Here is a 17,204-nt window from a genome sequence, read left to right as displayed (position 1 = left end):
CTATTGGGATGACAGCGTAGATGGAGCTTCATTGCCCTGCATGGCTGTGGACCCAGCACTTAGAACAGAGCCTGGCACAGAGAAGTCACACAAGCTGGCTGGATCAATTGACCCTTGATCCATCAAAGCACATAGTACACAGCACACAGCACAAGGCCTACCACAGATGGTGCAAGGCAGACATGGAAGAAGGTAGTAACAGCTGACTTCACCCTCACTTGAATGTAGGAAAGGGGAAGGCACTATCTCTGGTAAGTTTCCTGGTCTGGCACAGTCACTCATTCTTCTGGTGGTCCTGAGCTGGATAGTTCCTTGCCATGGCCTCAGTGTCCCCACATGTACAGTGAGAGTGTAGATTATATGAATTCCCACAACCCTTCCAGTCCTGAGAAATAAACCCTCTCTCCTATAAGCTGTTTCTGTCAGAATATTTTATCATAGAGTTCAAGAGAACTTTCAAGAGCTAAGGGAGCCACTGCTTTGGAGGCCACAGACTCACATACAAAGTCTACTACCAGGTCCCAGGAAAGGTGTGTCCTGGGTACTGCTGGCTATAAGCTTTGCCACCAGTGTTTACCACCAATGTTCACAGGCATGGCCTGATCAGCTTCAACAACATGACCTCTTCAATCCTCAACTTGACACAATTAGAATGACCTGATAAGAGAGTCTCAACTAAGGAATTGTGTACACTGGCTTAGCTTGTGGGTACGCATCTGTGGGGAACTGAATGGTAAGACCCAGCCCACTGTGGGTGGTATCATTCCCTAAGCAGGGGGTCCCAAACTGTATAAAAGTGCAGAAATCAAACTGAACACAGATAAGAGAATGAATGAGCATGTGCATTTTCATTCCCCACCCCCACCTGCTCTTGACCAGATGTTTCAGGATACTGCTACACCGGCTTCCCCACAGCCAACTACATCCTGGTCTGTGAACTAAAATAAACCCTCTCTCCTCTAAGCTGTTTCTGTCAGAATATTTTATCATAGAAACATAAATTTTTTAAAAAATCAATCCTCCATTCTAGACTACACACCCTGTTCCTGCATCACCTCACTTACCTGACTCTTGCATTATGCAAAATATCTACTTGACCCTACGAGGTCATGTGGGTTAAAAGGACTTCCCTCCTGGTGTCATGATGCCCAGTTCACCATGCAAAAGTCTTCAGAAACAAAGCTGAACCTATTGCCTTTTGGCTCAAAGAACAAACCTCCCAAGGATTTCTAAAGGGTGTTCCAAGGGATATGTATTAAGTAGGTGAATCTCAATAACAGGGTCTCTTGGTTCATGAGATTTAAGAAACAAACATGACATCATCATCCCTTCTCTCCTCTTTTCTTCCCCTCCCAAGCAAGCACATAATCACATTTAAGGCTAAAATGTCCCACAGCAATTAAAAAAAAAAATCTGGTTGACATTGTCTATTCCAGTGTTTCCTGGTAAATTTGGCCATAGAAAGAGCATTCATTCCCCCCAACCCCGCACCTCCCAAAACCCTCAACATTTTAAAGAACTGTTCTCTGGGGCCCACGGGCAAACTTTGCCATGTGGCAATCAAAATATGAGCTCCTGGTCCAGCAGGTGACCCCTAACTGTATGTGCCAGGAAGCCACCTCTCTTCTCTGTGGTTTCCTTTCCTCTGCCTCCAAGGCCTCAAACAAAGGTCACAGGATCACTAGAGCTTTACCCAAGACACGGATGCAGCACCAGTGCTCACTTTACCAAGTGCCAACTGGGCAACACCACAGCTTGGGCCTTATGGTTAGGCCTCTATGTCTTTCTCCCTTCTCTGCCAATACCAACCCAGCTCTCCTCTAGCTTTCCTCTCACATCTCCTGCCAACTTCAAGGGTAAGGATGGACCTCTTGTCTAGCACATGGATAGCCCACGGCCTTGCTTTGAAGTGATGGGTTCAGAAAAATAAGTCCAAGTATGTGCCATACTTCTGGGGTATCCTAAAGTTGCCACTATATCGACTAAGCTCCCCCACTGTGCTCACCCCAACTTTGGCAGCCAATGGCTAAGTTCTCCAATGAGTCATCAGAGCTACCCACAGAGGGTGCATGGGGAAAACTGCCCAACAGCTAGTATACTTGAGCTTGCATGGGTGCCTCTCTTCTTTCCAGTGGTCAAACTTGGGACAGGGAGGGATGTGGTGTGGCGAGGGATGTACCTGTTAACCGTGCTTTTCCTTCCAGGTGCACTGGCTTCGTCCACCTGCAAAAGAAACCCAGAACACCTCCATCAGTCACCGCAGGAGATACAGATTTTGGGTACCACTACCACCCTGGGTGGTGCCCACAGAATAGTCTCCAGAGAGTCAGGGCCGCAAACTGTTCCATTCCTCCAGGCAAGAGATCCTGTCCCCAGTGGCAAGAGGGAGTCAGGACACCTGCCTACTCACAGCTGTTTGGCCATTTAAATCCAGTGGAGAGCCCACTGCCAACATAAACCCCCACTGCCAGCACAAAGCCAGCAACCACATGCCCTGGGGAAGCGGCGAGGAGTAAGTAACTAGTTAAATCTGAGATTGAATTGCTCTGTTTTTATTTTCAGCTGGGATTTCCAATAAAACAGTGGCTGCAGATTTATTCCTACCAACCAGAGGGGAAAAATCCCATTATGTTAAAATATTCTGTTCCCCCAACCCTATGAGCAGAAGAAAGCAAGAGAGGGCCAGCTCTTAATCTTTTTATTTAGGGGTGAGGGGTGGGGAGATAAAGCTGACCAAATGAAATTTTCACAAATCAGAAAATTCTGGTTCAAATGGAGAGACTACAGCCCTGGGGGCTTCTTCTCGTCTTAGGAGGCCTGACTGACAATGTCCTGAGGTCATGACTCTTAGTCCCAGACTCAGGAAGACTTTGGCACAGAGACTAAAGGAGGCTACAGGAAAGTGAACAGTGCCAAGATCCCACTCCCACTGATTACGGGTACTGATCTCTTCTTGGCTATCTCAAAATACCAGCAACCATAGTAATTCGAGGAGAACGTGTCTGAAGTGCACAAACATGTGCCCCAGTGCCCACTGCACACACCACACATTTTCAAGCACTCCTGGCAGGGTCTGTGGTGCACCTGCTATTTCTATGATAAAACACACACACAGCCACCCTGCATGCACTCCTGAGGGACAACCTCTCCTCCCTCGGGTCAATCTCTACTGCTCAAAGGTCAGTATCTTTTTGTGCCCAAGCTTTCTAAGTTGCGTGGAGCCTTAAAGTAAAAATAGCAGCTGCCTTTTGATGTGTGCTTAGGAGAGGTTAGAACCTGGCTAGACCACAGTCTGGGTTTGATTTGAACAAATTGTCCATACATAACAGGAGTTTCATCCCCTAAAGCCCATGGTCCCAGGTTTTCTTAAAACCAAACCAAACCAAACCAAACCAAAACACCAGATAAGCCAGTAGTGGCATTCAGCCCTCCGGGGTAACAGGCAAGTAGTGGTGACATTCCTGCTTCTCCACAGAGCCGATTCCTGGCTCTCAGCTCAGTTCCAGCATCTGCCAGGTCCCTGTGAATGTCCCTATAGGCCCCTCTTGCCGACTTCTCAGTGAGTGTCAGTGAAGGGCACTCCTCCCCTCTAATGCCCACAGCGGGTCCCAACTCAAAGGCTCAAAGACTTTGTTTATCCAAAGTCCCACAGCTATGAGACCAGACCAAGGACACTCCAGAAGCCACCCTTCTCAGCCCTAGAACCCTTTGTCCTCTGCCAATATTTTGGAAGAGCCAAGTGGCACTGTGGAGGTTCCCATCACCACACACAGTCAAACACTGACAGTTTAAAGGCAGGGAAGGTGCCACGTACATACGGTTTGGAAAGAGTGACAGCTTGTGATTTCAGAAGGAACCAAGTGGAAAGAGGTCTGCCATTTCATGTAAGCAAAGGAACTGGATCAACTACGGCCTCTTCCCTACACCCCCATTCCTCAGACTTGATACAAGGCTGCTTTTGTGTTCAGGTCCTACAAAGCAGAAGAAGTTTGATCCTGAGAGTTTTTAAGAAATTGTAAAATTCCAAATAATCTCTTGCCTTTCAGGCTGACCTCTGGGTATGGAGTTATATATTTCACATACACTTCTAACATTGTCTTTTTCAACAAATTTTTTTAAAGATTTATTATTTCTGTTTATGCGTGTGTGTGTTGATGAGTTTATGAGCACCACATATATACATGCGCCTGTAGAGGTCAGAAGGTGTTAGGTTTCCTGGAGCTGGAGTTACAGGTAGTTGTGGGCTGCCCTCTGTGGGTGCTGGGAGCCAAACTCTGATCCTCTGCAAGAGCAGTATGTTCTCTTAAACGCTGAGACATCTCTCTAGCCCTTCCTATCACGAGTTTATGCCAGGCTGGGTAGGTCCAACACAGTGAGGGTGTAGCAGGAAGAGAGGATGGATGCTCTGTGTGGACACAGGTGACAGTTCTCAGCTGTTTCTCAGTCGCTGACTGGTGGCTCCATATAGCTGGAAGTCACTCCTGATTGTTTTGTAAAAAATGAGTGACAAAGACAAAATGTCTCCAACTATTCAAACTGTTGTTGAAACAAATCATTGCAGAGAATGGGACCAAGATGGGGTGGGGGATGCTGGCTGGCACCAGGTACCAGAGCTGCTAAAGGAAGGACTATCTAGACCAGGGAGTGTTCTCCCATTCGTGACCATGAGGTAGTGCTGGGAAAAGATGAAGGATGGATGGGCAATGGACACAGCAGGGAGACTCCAAGACAATATGTCACTATCGCAGCAGCACATGGTAAGCACAGTTTCATGACTGGCATGAGGCTGAGATAAATAAGGTCACATATGTAAACATATTTAGTGTGGACTCTGCAGCCCCAGAAGCAGTCCCAGAGGCCAACACTTACTGAGCCTAGGAAACCAAGGTTCGAGAAAGTGGAATGGTCTGCACAAACTGCAGAACCAGCCTGGACTGCCCAGAATCCCTTGTTCAGGTAGCAGCTCGATAGGTTCTACCAGACCACTACATAGGCCAAGACTATCTCCAATGGCCCAGATGACACCAAGTACAGTTTAGCATCAAGCCTAGTTAGGGCCCAAGTTGCAACAGCTTAGATAACGTGATTGCTGTGATCACTGTGTGATCCTCTGCTGAGAAACTATGTGCTCCAAAAGGACCCCTCCTTTCGGCTTCTCTCACTCTGGTTCTGTCTGTGTCTAACTGTGAACCTCAGGCAGGCTTCCTGTAAACTGACACTCTCTATGGGTCAAAATGGGGGCAGGCGCTGAGGGTAAAGCCAGCCCCCCATCCAGCCCCATACCACCTCTGTCTCTCTATGTTGAGTTGGCCCAACCTCTACCACCAATGAGATATAGAAGAGATGGCCTATGGGGGAAGCCTCCTCCTCATTCTTGCTGGCTGGGGGTAGACATGGTGGCCCTCCAGCCCCTATCTGGTGTCCCGCCCTCGTTCCCAGCTCCCTCCATTCCTCACCCCCAGATTCTCTCCAGTACCTGGGCAAGGCTAGTTTTGGTTCCCTCCCTCCCTCCTTTCCCTTCGCAGATGCATGTTAAGATGTTCTTTTCCATTCTCTTATTAAGGGTTTTCTTGGAAAGAAAATATTATTCCAAACCCAGAAATTTTATTTCTAAATTTGTGCAAATGTAAGTTGTAAGACATTAGCTGCATTTCACATTTTGTGCAAATGGCAGAAACAGGCAATTCGTGTGCTACGGGGATGGGGGCTGGCCAACGATTTCGATAAAATAAACCCTTTTTTAATTTAAATGCTAATGCACTGAATTAAAATTTAATAACTGAGGAAATTGAAAAGCCGAGCAGGAATATTGGAAATAAATCCAAGCAGAAACAGCTGAAATTAAAAATTCTAGAGAGTGGGAGGACAGCAGCTAAGCTGTCTTATATGATTACATTTTTTTTTTCAGAATGAAGCAAAAAAAAAAAAAATCCTATCTCTCGCTGGCTCTAGGGCAGTAAATCCACAGCGCTGTGATTTATTGCTCAATTTTCCTGAGGGAAAAAGGCTTTCTTTCATGCTGAAATATTTCATAAATTTCAAGCCAGCATAAATTCTTAATTTAAAAGTTATGGAGGTCACATTTAGTGCACGGGTACAGTTCCAAAATCTTAAAGGCATAGCAGCAACCGGAAAAAAAATAAAAAAAGAAAGAAAGAAAAAGAAAATGTAAAAAAGAAAAAAAGAAAGAAATCGGAGTAGAGAGCATTTCTCTCGTTCTCTCTTTCTTTCTTTTTTTCTCTCTCTTTTTTTTTCATTTTGGTTTCATTTCACAAGTTGAGATTCTATTCTTAAAGATTCTTCCAGGATGGACAAAACCCAACCAAACATGTGGAGAACCGGTGTGTGTTTGGAGATCAGCTGTAAAAGACAGAGATGAAGATTTAATTCAATTAGGAAAAGGCTTTTTTTTTTTTTCCTTTTCATTTTTGTTCAGCCACTTGAGGAATTCCTGATAAAAATTTCCTCCCGGCTGGGAAGGGGTGAAGGTGGGGGAGGGTGGCCAATGTAATTGCTTCTCTTAGATCTCCAATCTTTTGTGCACTGTGATATATTCATTTGTTATACAGCTGTTCAGTGGCGGAAAGAATGCTGGGGCGCCCATAATTCTAAGCAAATCAATCAAAAATTAATGATTTGTCATGCTTGCACAATGGAGGAAAAACAGCTCCTTGGGTCCTGGATGCCTGATCTCCAAGAAGGAAATGCCTTTCTGTGATAAGAGGGGGCTGAAGAGGGACCACACGTGATCCGGCACCTCTGTGAAGGTGGAGGGGTCACCATCTTGGGGTGAGCATGTTCAAGATGGCACCAGGACAGGCCTCTGCATGGTGCATTTCCATAGTGGTATAATTAGTTTTTGGCTTTGCCATCCCCACCCCCCATGGCAACTTGAAAATCACTTCCTGTCTGGAGGACTGACTCGCTCCCCTCCCCCAGCTAGTTTTAACTTGTCTTTGTGCATTGTTCTCTGGGCACTGCTAAGACAGCACCACCAGCACCTCCCACAAACGCCATAGGGCTGGGGCCACCCTTCTGGGAGTACCTGGTGTACTCCAGACTATGTGTCACTCTTCCTAGGCCAAGTCTCCAGCACCCAGCTCAGGGAGAAGACTCAACACATGGCACTGGATTCGCTTACAGGGATTGCTGCTCAGTAAATCCTGCTTGCAAGGTTGCCCTGATGAATAGACCACACTGGGTATGCAGCATGGATGAAATGTGGATGAGTGCACACACATGCATGTATGTGTGCTCACGTGTATGGAGAAAAGAGGTCAACGGGGGAGGTACTTGTTTCAATTACTTTCTACCCTATCTGTTGAGAAAAGGTCTCTCAGGGATGCAGCTAGACTGGCTGGTCAGGGAAATCCGAGGATCCCCACCTCCCCGTCTTCATTCCCTCAGTGCTGGGATTACAAGCGCACAATGTTCCTCGGTTCTTACTTGGGTGCTGGGGTCCAGACTCAGGCCCTCATGCTTGTGCTGTAATCTTGTTACCAACTGAGCCATCTCCCCCCCCCCCCCCCNCCCCCCCCCCCCCCCGTCTTCATCAACTGAGTTTCAATGATCAGTTCATGCCCTACTCCCTCTGTAAATATTTCATGAAAACCTACTATGTGTCAAGTACTGTGTTGAGTTCTAAACCAATCCCCAGGGGTCAGTACACTTGGCTGTTTGTAGTATCCTCAGGCACTGGAAACCAGCAGGCAAAGGAAAGCTTTCAGCATGCTCCATCATACCAACTCACATGAAGGCCACATTCTTAGGTGTCCAGAAAAGACATATATGTACATGTGTGTATATGTAAGTGCCCACATTTAGAATGCATGTTACCTCAAAGATTTAAATTAAACTTAAGCTAAATTAAAATTGCTAGGGAGAAGAGCTCTCAGAGCCCCAGGACCTGCCCAGCAGCAGTCCTATGCTACTTACTATTTATGGAGGATGTTAAGGAACTGCCGTGCATCATCATATCCCTTTCCTTCCCAACAGCCAGCATAGCCTCCAAATTAATCACACAACCTTCCCCAATGAGCAAGGACTCAGGTAGGGAGTCATCCGCCCATCACTCCCAGAAGGCCTTCCCCGAGCTAACCCTACCTTCAGAGCACTTGCAGTCAAATGACAGATGGCATCATTCAATGTAATCGGTAAAATATGTATCCTTTTAAAAGAGTTCTATGCAGGAGCAGACCAAGGTAAAGATGTCAGGAATGCTGGGCACAAGGCCAAGTTGTGGGTTATGAACAGAATTAAAAATGGTTAGGGTAGGCACCACTGAGCGAACGCCAGGAAGAGGTGAAGTCCGGGCCACGAGGTATCTGAGTCAGGGTGAATGGCCACTGCAAAGCCCACAAGCCAGGAGTGTGCCCACACAGTAAGTGAAAGAGACAAGGAGAAGTAATGAGAAGTCAGCTTGCATCTGGCCCTGAGAGGCCACTAAAGAGCATTGGTTTTCTTACCCTGGGGAGCCACAAAAAGGTCTTGCCAAAGCGACACAATTTGAGTTCCACTTCAGAAATACTGCAGTGGCTGCTGCTCAGAAAACAGGCCCTGAGCAGGAGGGAGGCTGGCTAGGCTATGGGTGGGGTCCAGAAAGTGACAGTGCCTGGGATGTGGCAGTGGAAGGGTAGGGAAAAGAAAGCAGAACAGGACTCACTCAAGAAATGGATGTGAGCTGGGCAGAGAGAGAAAGTGGTGAGGAAAATTAAAAATCAAAAAACAAGACAACCTGAAGCAGAACACCAATAAAGAATGGATAGCTTCCTGGTATTCATCTTTAACAGCCCATATGTCACATAGAGGGTGAGAGGATTGGGCCATGTGGCCTCTCCTGAAGATCATGTAGAGGAGACGCTACTATCAGCCACATCCTTCTGATAACAATTTACCCAGCAGCCATAGGGGCCAAAGAAACGGTTCAGTGCCAGATGGCTGCGAGCAGCTGGATCAGTTCTCCTCATCTACGGCCACTTCCTTATGCATTCACTGGGACCTTCATCTCCAAACTCAGGCTCCAAGCAAAGAGTCGGAAGTGCCTTCCTGCCGTGAAAACAGGCTGACGATTGCCGATGCAGAGCCCAAACCTTCAAGTTATGAAAAGGGGTTCTGTTCCCCAAAACGGAGTGTATTACAATCTCTCCAGTTAGGCCATGTATCTCAGACCTCACTCAATGGTTTATTTATATGGTACTTAGGTTTCAAATTTGTGTCTTATTTCCCAACTGAACATGGATGCTCAAAGCCACTGACTGCCCTGGACTGCAAGACTAAGGGGTGAGTAGGGGCGGATAGAGAAGATTTGGGAATGAAGAACTGGAACTCTGATGAGTGTTCCATATGGACTAAACACCAGGACAATTACTAGGGAACCCATAACAAGAACAGCTGAGGAGAGAGGTAGTGGTGACTTGGTGGCTTCCAATTGTCACCAATGGTCACAGTTACCACCAATGTGCTGGAAAGATAAATTTTCCAAGTACATCCCCATCAACAGGCTCTAACTAGACTGTAGGGTCCGTACGGCTCCCCTGGGGTCGGGGGTGGGGGGTAGGGTTGTGTGTGTGTGCATTTAGACTGCCTGGAGGAAATAAAAGATATGGAGGCGGAGGGAGCCTACATAGACTAAGATATGGGAGCAGCGCCATGCCAGGGGCAGAGCAGAGCCAAGGGCATCATGTTGTCCGTGTTGCAGCCTTGACCTCTGTAGAGGAGGACCAGTCCATCAGTGTGCACAGGCTCTCACTAAGAGATCCCAACTAAACACATAGACCACTGAGCTCAGGCTACTCTCTGGACAAGGACCAATCAACTAAGATGGCATGAAGAAAGTGCCCCAATACCAAGCAAGCACAAGGGAGTTGCTCAACAGTAGCAAAAGTTTGTTGCTGCTTCTCAAAATAGAGTTCTGTGCTGTTAAGAACTTCCTGCCATTCTTCCAGTGTGCAGGGAGCAGGGAGGGACAATCATCAGCTTGCACAGACCAGCGCACAAGGGAAGAAGGTTATGGATCCCCTCTGATGGGACCTTGGAAGAGGCAGCAGTTCCTCCACAGTTTGAGGCAGGGATCTCCAGACTACACAGTTCTGGTTCCATCTCTAGGGACTAGTTGTCATCACCACAATGGGAGCAGCAAGTCGGGTCATGCATTCAAAGGCTGCTTTGATGGCTCCAGCTCTGAATGTGTGTTCCTGCCTTCCTAACATAGGAGGATCACAACGCTTCTAAATGTTCCTTCAGAAAGAGAGTTCTCCTGGGTCAGGCCCAGTGCGATGTTGCAGTTTTTAAATACATTATGTTTATTTTATATGTTCAGAGGACAGCCAGAGATAGTATGGGGGCCCTTATCTATCTTTTGTCTTAAAGAAGGGCCTTCAGGAGAGGAGACACTGTCAGAATTCTGTCTCCGAAGTACTCAGACCAGAGATCTTGAAAGCAGATGGAGGCTGAGGTGGAAGCTCAGGCAGGGAAGAAATCACAAAACCCTCAGGCTTAATGTCCACAGCAGGAAGAGGATCCCACAGGTCGAGTCAGGGGTGGCGGCCTCCCTGAGGGTCAGCATGGGCCATAAGGCCAACTCTTTAGAAAGGTCAAGGCTTCAGAGTGGTCCAACTCCTTTCTCTGTAAAATGAAGGTTGGAGGTGCTGTGCCTACCTCACCCAGGTATGGTAAGAATGAGATACATTTATCAGCCACATGTTCTATACCAGGTCTCCCATCCACAGGTGTGGTAGCACCATTAATACAGCAGGAAGAACCCTAAGGAAGATAACTCGGCAGTGCAGGAGCAGCTCAGGGCACAGAGTGTGCCTTAGTCTCTCTGATGTCCTCTGCCACTCCTCAAGGTGGGGACAGTACTGATGGTCAAGGAAGCCTCACAGGTAAGCTATAGAAACCAGTTAAGAAAAGCTCACAGGACTAGGGTCTGGGCTGTCCCATTACAACGACAGCCTGATTCCCAGGCTACAAGGTGACCTTGGAGAGTGACTTTCTCTGTCATCTGGAGGGTACATGCTCCTCTGGGTGTATCAATGCTGCTGTGTTTGTTTTCTTTAAAAGGAGGGAGAGAGAGGGAGGGATGGGGAGGGAGAGGGGGGAGGGGGAGAGAATCTTTTTTCAGTCACCCAGTTAACCTCTCAGTTTACAGAAGGGAGTCATGTGACCAAATTCCACAAAAATTCTCTCTCAAGGTTTATGATTTTATAGAAAACTCCAGGGAAAACCTCCTGGAGCGAGTTAAAACCAGATCAGGCATAAACCATGCCCTGGCACACTGTCACCATGGCAAGACTCAGGTTACTCATTAAATAGGTGATAAATATTCACTTCAGAGCAGCAGGAAGTGGGGGAGGGGCATGCAAAAAAAAAACTTTTTTTTTTCTTTTGGCTTCCTGGGGAGGAAAAAAATCTATTATAAATACAGGAAGGGCTGCGTGTGAAGTCTTAATGAGATGACCAAGGATGGAAGGATAGGGCTGTCTTTAAGTGAGATGGGTGTGGGAGAGGCCACTCTCCAATACTTCAGGAGCAGGCCCGAGGCTTGACACCCCTTCAGCTGCCCAGATGACCTTGTCAGGGAAGAGGAAGAGCCTGCTGGGATGATGGTCCTGGTCCACAGTTTGTCCCTTTGCCCAGTGGGGTGCCAGATCAGAAACCTCTCAAGCCCTCTAACACCAACCTGTGAAACCAGATAGTCCTGCACTCAGCTTCTCCCAGGATATCCAGTCCTGAGACCTGGCCCAGTCAGGTTCCCACTCTGAATCTCCTCTTCCTCCAGTGTCAAGTAGAGATTAGAAACAAAGGCTGCCGGGACATCCTCAGGCAGTGCTAAAATGGCCCATGGCCCATAGGCCTGAAGAGTCATTCTGATGACGCAGACGGTAAGGTACAAAATTAACGTAGTTTAAAAAGAAATCCTGCTTACTCCAGCAAGACAGATTTTGTATAGTGATTCTCAGCATGGAGTATGGAGACTGGTGGCTGGGTTTAATCCCTGGCTCCATAGCTCAATATCTGGGTGGCACATTAACTTGTGACTCAGTTTCCTTATCTATGAACACAAGGCAATAAGGATGCTCACTTCCCAGGATTCCTGAGGACTGACCTGCAGTACAAAGCTCTCTACACAGCGTCTGGCACACCGAGACCGACACAAATAATGACCTCTTACTAAAATCACTTCTTAGAAGTGGACTTCATAAAACCGTCATTGATTGTCCAGAGTGATGAGGCACAGCTATAATCCCGGCAGTCAGAAGACTATGACAAGGGGACAAGAGTTCAAGGCCGGCTTGGGCTACATAGCAAGACCCTGTCTAAAAGCTCGAAAGGTAAGTAAAATGTATACATGTGAATAAACAGGAGATAAAATATCCTCTTCTCCAAACCTCAGTTTCTCCAAGTACAGAAAAGTTGGAGAGAATGGGTTTTGAGAACTCTCCCAGCTCTGAAGCTTCCCAATTCTGCTGTCCCATTGTCCTGCTGTCTTGCTGGCTAGATTATTCTGACCAGGAAGTCCTCACGATCATATGGACAACTTGGTCTAGTCTTGTTACCAGCCACACTGTAGGCTTCCTGAATGTGGCTGCACCACGACTAGGGCTGGGGCTGTGCTCCATGTGGATAGGGCTTCATGAGCCTGGTTGAAAACATAAATGAATTGTACTGCCAATACTGAAAGAACTATGGTTCTAACTGGGGTCTAGGGAATCATCTAGTCCAGGAATGGCAAGCAGGTTTTATTTCAGAGCCAATTTTATTCAATTAGTAGCGGCTGCCTGGGACCATGTGTTCAGAGGATTCCAAGGCCATATTAGAGCTCCATAGAGATTACTGTGATCTTCTACTAATGTCTGCAATGAACTAAGCTAAGGGTGGTTACATGCCCACACATCTAAACTGGCCCAATATTTTCTTTGTACAGATAAAGATACTGAGTTCCCTGACCCAAAACACTTCTTTCTAGGTCATCACAACGGAAAATATCTCAAGACAATAGAGCAATAGAGTTTGGGGCTTTTACATTTTGGTTATATATACACACACAAAGAGAGAAAGAGATACCCAGAAAAAAATCACAGAGAAAGTTTGTGTGTTTGTGTGTGTGTGTGTGTGTGTGTGTGTGTGTGTGTGTGTGAAAAAGCCTGAAACACATGCTCTAAGTCAAAAATCTTACAAATTCCTCTTGCAAAATAACTGCTGGTCAGCCAGCCACAAGCTCTATAAATATATCACAAGATCAACAGTCCAGGCTAACAGGGGAAGGAGGATGAACAACTGTATTACATTTTTTCAAAATCAAAATAGTTTCTCAGTTGGAAAGGAAAGAGTCGCCTACTTCCCCAACAAAACAAGAAGCCTTACAAAACATGAAGAAGATGGTAAGTCTACACATCCCAGCGAGCGCCTGCTGGGAAATCTGGGCAGCCAGACTATTTTGAAATTATTCTATAATTCTGTTTTCTTCTCAAATGCAAAAAAAAAATCTGCTGTTCTGAATTCATTAGGGCAGCTGTGATTTTTCACAACAGATTCCATAAGATTGCAGTGTCAGAGTGTCCTGTCAAGGCCATTTTTTGGAGTCCAGGGAATGGGCCAAAACAAATGAATGAACCAAGCAAACAAACACATTTTAAAGAAGGAGAAAGAGAGAGGAAGATCACTGTGGGTCTTTTTTCTTTTTTTCTTTTCCTTTTTCTCTTTTTTCTTTCCTTTCTCTCTTTCTTTCCTTCTCTCTTTCTTTTCTTTTCTTTTCTTTTCTTTTTTTGTTTTTGAGACAGGGTTTTTTCTGTGTAGCTCTGACTGTCCTACAACTTGCTCTGTAGCTGGATCAGGCTGGCCTCTAACTCGGGTTTTTTAAATACAGGCAAGTTAACATACAGCTCTGAGCCCTATGAGGCCTTTGACCAAAGTCAGATCTAGGGATCAGCTGCTGGCAGCCAGGACCTGGAGAGAAATGAAGAACTCATGCTGCCAAAAGTTAGAGCTATCTGACATAAGCAAAACCACAAGAGGAACCCAACAGGAAAGGAGCACAGAGGGAGGGCTGCAGCCACACAGGAAACACCTCATGAAGCAGAGACAGAGAAGAAAAAAATCTTAGGCTTCACCCTATTTTATTCCAATCTCCCTACGAGTGAAAACAGTTGAAGGCCAGATAGCAAAAGCATCTGGGAAATGTAGTCCTCTACCACACAACACAACTAGGAAAAGGTGGCCCTCTTAGAGCTCAGAGAAGAGCCTCTGGGATCTCAGGACTGCATCTGGAGAGTGTGTGGAATCTAGCCATAGTCTACCCGTGGCACATGAGTGGGCATGCCTGCATAACTTTCATGGATATTTTAATTCCTTTTCTAAGAGCTTGCTATTAACCCCAAACATGGAAGATTGGCTATCCCAACTCACCACCAGGAGATCCAAGCAGGCTAGAAACATCTCTTGACCAGACCATTCACTACTCTCAGGGACAGAAGCTCTGCAGGTTCCAAACTCTTGCACCTACAAGGCTACTCCAGATTACTCCAACTTTTTGCTGTTGTTTAAGTTTGCTAAAGGCAATACCATTACTACCACATCAGGGCACAGTCACAACTCTGGGAATCTCTTTGTCCTGGCTATTGGGGAAGGTCTGATTTAGATACATTCTATAAAAGATTGCCCTCAAGGCTCAGTTCCCACCTCCCCCAAGCCACAGAAGCTACCTCCCTCCCTGTTTTGTTAAAGCATTTATGGCCTGAGCCATTCAAACAGTATTGATCAAGCAGCTGGGATACTCAGTCATCTTTTTATGACCTGTCTTCTCAACTGGACCATCCATCTTCCCCAGCAGGGGCCATGCCTCTGTATTCCCTGGGGTCCAAAGACAAGCACGTCTACACAGCATCCTTAAAGGGGAAGATGACTCAGGTTCTGGGAAGCTTGGGTCTGGGTGAGGGAGAATGACATGTCTCATCAACTCTGTGCATCCTTCTACTTAGTGAAGGTAGATTTCTACACCTATGACCTCATTCAGTTCACCAGGCTAGAGTCATGCTTTCCATGTCAGAGAGGAAAGAGCAAGATTCAGGTCACTTTACTGAGAGCCATACAGTTAGGATCAGCACGCAGATTTAAACTCTCGTCTTCCAAGACAAATACCAAGTTCCTTTCCTTTCCAAGATCCCACATTCTGTTTCTCTTTTACAGATTGGGTTGATTTAATGAAGTCATTCAATAAAAAAGAGGAGTTCATAAGTGTAAGGCTCTTAGATCAATGACCGGCCCAGACCACACTCTATGCAATTAACGACTCTATTGCTTTCACCATCAGCATCCATACAGCCGTGTCCATCCATCTGGTAAACCATCCTATCGCAACATCAATAGTAAACAAAATGCAGAAGCAAAGTAGTAGACTATGGAAAATTCCCATGATTCATTTGAGCTAGGAAATTATGAAAAGACTCGGGACTTAACAATTACAGAAAACATGGAGACATAGCCAGATTCTTGGAAGTCTACCCTAAACACTGACAACCCTGCACTATGCACAACTGCATTCTCCAAAGCTAGTCTTGCAGCTCCCCTTCCTGTACTTCCATATGCTTCTCCAGTACATGTCTTCTGTGTAAAAGCTATGCCATGGATGCATGGCCTTCTGAGCTAGGTAGCGTGTTGAATGAATGGAAAAGGAAGGCCATGTGTGTTAGAATGGAGATTGCAAGCCTCCCTAATGGGTGCTAGTCATATGCCTTCTTTAGCTAGACTGTATATGGGGCTCTTTGATCACAACCACCAAGTATGAACTTCCAGCTTGGCATGGGAAACTGAACATCCCAATCAGCTCATGGCTTGGTCCAGACACTTTGGACAAGTTAGCAACCACACATCTCTCTAAGATTTCAAACTAGGGTAGAGGCTTTTGTCTTCACTGCCACCAAGACTCTTTAGAGAAGCTACATGTCTCATGTGTCACCATGTTCCAGTTCTAAACTGGCATCATCACCACAGCCGTGCCAATTCCAAAATTCCTTGAATCCATAATCTCACTTTAAGGAACTGCATCTGGGTATCCCACCAAGACTAGTCTGCACAAGTGAGAGTGTGGACTACAGAAGCTAACAGCTTCTGGGACAGGCGGGAGCCACAGAGCTTGTGTGGCAAACCCCGTTTTGCACTCCAGACATCCGAGCACCTTCCCTGCCAGAGGAGAGGTGTCCACCCCACCCAGGAGGGCTTTTCAGGAGCATCTGCGGGAGCCATCTTCCTTCCCGGATCCCGCCGAGACTAGTCTGCACAGGTGAGAGTATGGACTACAGAAGGTAACAGCTTCTGGGATAGGCCCTGTTTCTGGCCTTCATCTTCTGCCCGAAAGCAAATCTGATCAACAGATATCTGTGCACCTTTTCTGCAAGAGAAGAGCTTGCCTGCAGATACTGCTCTAACCACTGAAACTCAGGAGAGAGCTAGTCTCCCAGGTCTGCTGGTAGAGGCTAAAAGAATCACGAAAGGAACAAACTCTAACCAGAGACAACTAAAACAACTGACTCCAGAGATTACCAGATGGCGAAAGGCAGACATAAGAATCATACTAACAGAAACCAAGACCACTCACCATTATCAGAACCCAGCACTCCCACCCCAGCCAGTCCTGGGTACCCCAACACACCCAAAAAGCTAGACCTAGATTTAAAGGCATATGTCACGATGATGGTAGAGGACATAAAGAAGGACTTTAATAACTTACTTAAAGAAATACAGGAGAACACTGCTAAACAGGTAGAAGACCTTAAAGAGGAAGCACAAAAATCCCTTAAAGAATTGCAGGAAAACACAACCAAACAGGTGATAGAATTGAATAAAACCATCCAAGACCTAAAAAGGGAAGTAGACACAATAAAGAAAACCCAAAGTGAGGCAACGATGGAGATAGAAACTCTAGGCAAGAAATCTCGAACCATAGATACGAGCAACAGCAAGAGAATACAAGAGATGGAAAAGAGAATCTCAGGTGCAGAAGATTCCATAAACAACATCGGCACAGCAATCAAAGACAATGCAAAATGCAAAAAGATCCTAACTCAAAACATCCAGGAAATCCAGGACACAATGAGAAGACCAAACCTACGGATAATAGGAGTGGATGAGAATGAAGATTTTCAACTTAAAGGACCAGCAAATATCTTCAACAAAATTATAGAAGAAAACTTCCCAAACCAAAAGAA

The 17,204-nt window shown here is 46.2% G+C and overlaps 1 protein-coding gene across 7 annotated transcripts in view; it reads right to left on the bottom strand.

Annotated features, from left to right (window-relative positions):
- Znf618 (zinc finger protein 618) overlaps nucleotides 1-17,204 on the bottom strand; it is a 169,374-nt gene that overhangs the window by 73,059 nt on the left and 79,111 nt on the right. For all 7 annotated transcript variants that reach the window (XM_021160790.2, XM_021160791.2, XM_021160792.2 and 4 more), the window contains exon 2: nucleotides 2,180-2,223. In XM_021160790.2, coding sequence (XP_021016449.1) covers nucleotides 2,180-2,223 — 44 coding nt within the window. The remainder of the gene's footprint in view (nucleotides 1-2,179; nucleotides 2,224-17,204) is intronic.

This window comes from Mus caroli, chromosome 4 (genome assembly GCF_900094665.2).
Source record: "Mus caroli chromosome 4, CAROLI_EIJ_v1.1, whole genome shotgun sequence".
Classification (NCBI taxonomy): domain Eukaryota; kingdom Metazoa; phylum Chordata; class Mammalia; order Rodentia; family Muridae; genus Mus; species Mus caroli.
Note: the sequence above shows the minus strand (reverse complement) of the source record. Positions and strands in the feature narration are given on the sequence as shown.